We start from the raw sequence: 6,000 nt of genomic DNA, 5'->3' as shown, positions 1-6,000 counted from the left end.
AAAAAAAAAAAAAAAAAAAAAAAAAAAAAAAGAATAAAGGCCCATAAATGAAAGTTTTTTCCCCATATTTAGATGTGAACTGTTAGAATCAATGATTTTATACTATCCTTGAGGGATCTGAGAGATTGTTCATAATTATAAATGTATGCTGATACCATGTTAGAGAAGTGTAAGTATATTCAAAGAGGAATAAAAAAAATCAGCTTACTTGGTAATATAAATCAAAGTTAAAGGTAAATGATTATATTAAGAAAAAAAGTTTTTAAATCTAAAGGACATCAATGGACCAAGCTAATGATTTAATAATGGAAAATTACACACAAAGGTAAACAGCGCAATGAATTCTAATTACTGGCCCGCTCAAATGGATTCTGTTGCTAGAAGTAGTTTATTAACTCACTGAGCTAAAGTTCTTGGCTAGTAGGTAGGGGCACTTATCTAAAATGAAGACAGTTTAATCCATTTACAAATGTAGACATAAAGCACCTGTTTGTGTCTACTTCAGCACTTGCAAAGTATGTTCTATGGAACGTAAACAGCCCTGGAATGCTCCTTTTTAAAAAGAGTTCAGGGTCAAACGAGTTTGAGAAATGCTGCAACTCTAACCTTCTCCCGGGACAGTGTTACCGTGCATATTAGCATCTTATGTGTTACTCATGGGGCACGTTACCTTCCAAAGCAGCCATGGCACTTCCCCTCCCTTTCAATATAGTTCCATAGGCCAATCGACTGTCCATTCAAGAAGGCCTCTCCCATGCAGCCTTTAAAATGAGTAACCTTCACAGCAGGAGACTTCTAATGTAAACAAACAAACATAATCCAAGTATATTTGGTGAAAAGAAATATATGCTCTAAGTGCACAAAACTCCTCCTTGGGAGCTCAGATCTAACAAATGCAAATTTTGAGAAAACAACATCCAGGAAAACGACCAGTTTGTAATCATTGAACTTCCTTCCAATTATGAATTGGAATCCTAGAATGAATGACAGCAGGACAAGATCTCAAAGGTCATGTCAGTTACTAGGGTCACTGGAGAGAAGGCCCTTTAACTAATGAGGAAAGAGACCCAGAGAATGTGGTCAGTGGTGAGGGCCTGCCGGAAACTGGGACGCTTACTCTCATTTCAGAGCACTGAACCAAGTCCAGGTGAGTGAACTTTATTGGGTGAGAGGGTAACTGATGTAATAAAATATACGATGGGCTCTTTTGCTAACTGCTAATTAGTATTAGTCCACCACTAGAGTCAGAATAGAGATAAAGGGAGTTTACAGAAATTCATGTGGAATATTGAGTTGCCTCTTTTATTACTGGGGAAAAAAAACAAATAATAAAATGAACCATTGGCTTCTTTTCCATTACGCTATCTGTTACGCATGATCCTTTACAAAACCAACCCAACTCTGCAGATGAACTGTCCTTAAACAAAATAATAGAGGCAGGAAAATCTTCATCTGCCTAGAATATTTTCAAACATTTAAACATATTCATTTTATACATTGGTAAAATGAGCCAATCAGCACTGTTCAGATGAACGTTCAGAAGATTACCTTGATCTGTCCTCCAAGCCCTCCAACAAACATTAGTGTTGAATTGTTTACATCCAGAACATTAGCTGTTCCAGGGGATTTACTTGTTTTTGGTGGTGGCTTTTGAGATGCGCTCATTTCCTTTACACTCAATGAACCAATGTATCCAAACCTAAGGGTCAGAGAGTTGCAAAAAGAGCACCTGCAGAATTGCAAGCTGGTCCACATACACACACATCTGTTTCACACACAGCCTCCATCTGCTTCTGCCCATGTCTCCAACTGGTCTCCCTGCTTCCAGTCTTGCCCATCCCGCCCCTAGTTTGCACTCCAAAATCTTGTGGAGTATTTCTTCTTAAAACATAAATTCCATCATGTTACCTCCTTGCTTAAAATAGTTTCAGATAATGAACTAAATATATTTGGAACGGTCTACTGCCTTTATCATTGCCCCATTTTTTCCAATAACAAAGTAAAAATCAGAAATTTCCAATAACACACCATCACCAACCGTGATATTACAGAAAAGTGAAAAGAAAGCTATACCTACAGCCACTTAACAGCAGTTGCCTCTGGAGAAGGGCTTTAAAAGGAAGAATTTTGCTTCGTGCCTGAATTTTGAGAAAACGCATCCCCCACTTGTACCCTCATCTTCTGTCCTGCTTGTACCACTGCCAGCCACGTGGCATCTCCATCACGCTGCACTTTACTCCCCTCTTCTGGGGCGCAAACATTTTACTGGGTTGGCTGCCTCAGACTTGGACCTAACATTCTAAAGGCAACATAAACTTTTAACTTTTTTCTTCTTTTGATTGTTGGTTTTGCTAACAAACTTTATTTCTTCTGTAATAATGAAAAAAAATTATTTCTATAGTTAATCTAAACCAAGTATCCTTTCACTGACTTCCCAGAAATTTCGAAGACAGTTATGTGATGTTACAAGCATGTAATTACTTATAAGATGCAGCTAAAAAAAGCGAGATGCTCAGAGAGAACTTTCTCTGCTACCTGGTTACATAGATACTGTGCCATTTGCTGTCATCAATCGGGAAGTCTGGAAATTCCAAACGTGTGGACCCGGAGCCCAAATCCCAGAGGAAGGCCACTTTCCCTCGCCGCATCTCCACTGCCAGGAAATCAGCCTGGGGTGCAGGGCATGAGATGGGATGAGTTCACATGCCAGACTGTGTGCATGACCACCAAAACACTTTAAAAGATGAGTTCTTACAGCATTTTCTCTACTTCAAAATTTTTTTTAAGTAGAAAACAAAAAAGATCGTCTTTTGTCTTTAAATGCTCCCCTCCCTGGAGCTGGAGCATGACCTGGAGTATTGGTACTGGAGATGGTGGCCACCGTTGGCCATCAGTGCCCACCACCCTTGCCCAGCGTAGCCCTCCATGAAGCCTCCCATGAAGTTCTCCAAGAAAACTTGCTGGGGGTTACCAGCCTCTACCGGGGTCATGAGGGGAGGCATTGCACTTGTTTGTTTGCCCAGTCTGAGAAGGCAATGCACGAGCGTGAGATGTACAGCGAGACAGGAGCCATGAAATCGTACATCACGGACTGACCTGTGCTTTGCACCTTGTACCTTAAGAAGACATTTCAGATGGCATTTGTGCTTGCTAATATTTTCTGCCCTAACATACCCAAGGGCTCTGACCTGTCCCCAATGACACAGTCAAATGAATCAATAGTCTTCCATTGGGGACGTGCCCTCTGGGAACCCTGGGAATCTCGCTGGGTGGAAGAGCCGGGGGGGAAGCTTGATGACTCTGATATGCCCCTTGTGGTGCACGCCTCCACTCCTGGTAACAGCCGCCAAGGTCCACAGAGCCAAAGCACAACTGCATGGCTTCGGAGGTCACGGGAGACATTAAGAGAAGCTCGGCCCCGCCGCTCACAGTTGAGACGGCAGAGGGAGGCACTTTTCATAAATGCCACTCTCCTCCTCACGGGCATTCAGTTCTGTAGTTTATTTTTAATCTAATGTTACCAGTTTAGCAAAAGATTAGTTCTCGTACAAGAATTAGTGATTTCGCAAAGGCGCTATTTTTTTTTAACCGATTCAGAAAATATACTCTGTCCCTAAGAGACTCAGCGTTGCTTTTGCGGGTCATACTCACACTGATGCTACTCCCCAGGTAGAAGAGAAGGTTGTCAGGTTCGCTTGTCTTCACATTTAGTGTTAAGCTGTTATAGTTGGTAGAAGAAATCTGAGGCTGGTAGGCCCGGATACAGTCTCTGTCTGCAGACACAGCAACTTTGATCTGTAGAAGGAAAAGGGAATTGTCCCTAAGTGCCTACAAATCATTTAGGGCCACACGGTGGCAGCACGAGCTGAACAGTGCTATTCTGTTCCAGATAGTCACTGCTAGTAGGTTTCCTCTCTGGATAATGCACAATGCTTCGTGTCTCATAAGGTGAAAGTCACATGATGCTGAAACTTATTTTATTTGGTAAAATATTTTAATATGGAAAAATCAGTCAGGTTTTAAAAGGGAATTTTATGTTGGGAACCCTATCATGTGAGATTTAATTCCTTAAAGACAAGGAGCTTATCCAAATCACCTTGGAATCTTATACCTGACACAAGACATTTGATGATCATGTATGGAATAAATGGAGGGTTGATCTACTTACTCAGCAGATATTTATAGAGCAATTATTTCACTTACATATTTCTCTGATAATTACTTGCATATAATCCTTATATTAACCTTCAAGATTATAAGTTTATATTAACCAGAGCACTTGGAACCATCCATCGGGTTTACATTTATTTGGTGACTGGAACTAAAACAGATGGAAACCAGAGCTCTTGTAAACCTACAGCCCTTTTCCCAAAGTGAAGTCACTCAGGGATCAAAGAATCCAGAGCTCCTTTTTCTTGGCTAGAAACTTCAGGAAGATACTCTTTAGACCAGAGGTCACATCTATTGTCTATAGGTCCCCAGGATCAAGACAAATGATATTCTCTCAAGTCTTATTTCCCTGAAATGCCTCTCCTTTGGCGCACGGCCAATGCCATGTGCTGAGGATGGCCAGGAAGCAGTCTCTCAAATTGTGTGTTTTATGCAGTTAGTAACCTGGATTTGTGCAGCATTCACGCAATTCAAGCTGTTTTGTCAGAATCATAGAGATGAGGCCCACACTGTATGAACATTCTGAAGAGTACTTGGATTATGAACACAAAGTTGGTAAAATGATGGAAATAGCACCACATGCAACCAATGAGACTTACAGGAATGCTGACACTCAGGCCTAATGTGTTCTGCACCATCTAGCTAATTGGTGCAGATCTATAAATCTAGGCCATGATGATAAATGTCCATAAGGACACAGAGATCTCTTTGCTAACAACATTCTGAAACACACCGAAAAAAGCAAGACTCAAAGAAAATGAGACTAATTAAATAGGCTTAAATATACTTAGGTAAATATATATAAGACAAGGCTTTAAATATACTTGGAGACAAGGCTGTGAGGAATCTGGGGTTACTGAGATGGTTAGTAGAAAGTGTGACCGAAGGCCCTTTGCACAGGAGGCCTCTGGGACTTGCAGTTCCAGGAGCCTCAGCTGCAGGGGTGCTGGGCACTCACAGACGCTGCTTGCTTCCGGGCCTGGCTGATCAGCAGTTTGATTTCTGATAGGTTTCTGCTCAGGTTCTCTTCTAACATCTTCAAAGGCTTCAGCCGATCAAATAAAAGGTTCGCTTGTGTTTCCACATCTTTGACTTTTCTTCCAGCTAACAAAGCTAAAATATGAGGTGGGGAGAAAATTGGCAGGAGGGAGGAAACAAGAGAAATGAATTGGTCATACTAATGCACTGGATAAACTAGAATATCCTAATAATCAAATCCTTGGCATTTTGGTAAATATACGAAAGATGCACCAGCACAAGGCATCACCCAAGGCCCTGCTCTTTTTATAAGTGCAAATCCAGATGTTGGTGCATTTTTATCTTTTAGGACTGCTGTTTGTGAACAAGGCACCACTGTGCCCTTGGCAAACTCAAACGGCTCGACGCAGACTTTCCTAATGGGAGGGGAGACCACGACCTACTGGTCACTGAGGAGTCACGGAGGAGTTCTTCTGTTTCTCGTAACGTGGCATTAACCCTGGACAGCTCAGTGGACGTATTCAACAGCTTCTGGCCCAATCTCACGACGTTCTTTAGAGTGCTCATAGCGCTCTGATTTGCAGATGTGGCCAGCTCTTTGATTTTGGCGCCTTTGTCTCTGACACCTGAAATAAATTTGTATGCAAGCATGCACTCTGGTGGTTATACACAGAGAAAACCATAAAACCACAACAAATGTAATTTTACACAGACACACGTTACAGAATTTTTTGCCGGTTGTTGAACACAAAAGGGGGCTTCTGTTTTTAATGGCAATATTAAGGTTGCATATCATACGCTCTACTGTTTCCATTTATGGATGAATGAAATATTTTTGATGACAACCCTCTG

The 6,000-nt window shown here is 41.4% G+C and overlaps 1 protein-coding gene across 1 annotated transcript in view; it reads right to left on the bottom strand.

Annotated features, from left to right (window-relative positions):
• LAMA1 (laminin subunit alpha 1) overlaps positions 1 to 6,000 on the bottom strand; it is a 153,529-nt gene that overhangs the window by 31,566 nt on the left and 115,963 nt on the right. The window contains exons 43-48 of the mRNA XM_007458457.1: positions 5,592 to 5,774; positions 5,129 to 5,283; positions 3,652 to 3,795; positions 2,536 to 2,669; positions 1,549 to 1,699; positions 671 to 795 (exon numbers count right to left, since the gene is read on the bottom strand). Coding sequence (XP_007458519.1) covers positions 671 to 795; positions 1,549 to 1,699; positions 2,536 to 2,669; positions 3,652 to 3,795; positions 5,129 to 5,283; positions 5,592 to 5,774 — 892 coding nt within the window. The remainder of the gene's footprint in view (positions 1 to 670; positions 796 to 1,548; positions 1,700 to 2,535; positions 2,670 to 3,651; positions 3,796 to 5,128; positions 5,284 to 5,591; positions 5,775 to 6,000) is intronic.

Source organism: Lipotes vexillifer, unplaced genomic scaffold (assembly GCF_000442215.2).
Source record: "Lipotes vexillifer unplaced genomic scaffold, Lipotes_vexillifer_v1.1 scaffold447, whole genome shotgun sequence".
Classification (NCBI taxonomy): domain Eukaryota; kingdom Metazoa; phylum Chordata; class Mammalia; order Artiodactyla; family Lipotidae; genus Lipotes; species Lipotes vexillifer.
The sequence above is the reverse complement of the archived record's forward strand: the minus strand, read 5'-3'. Positions and strand labels throughout refer to the sequence as shown.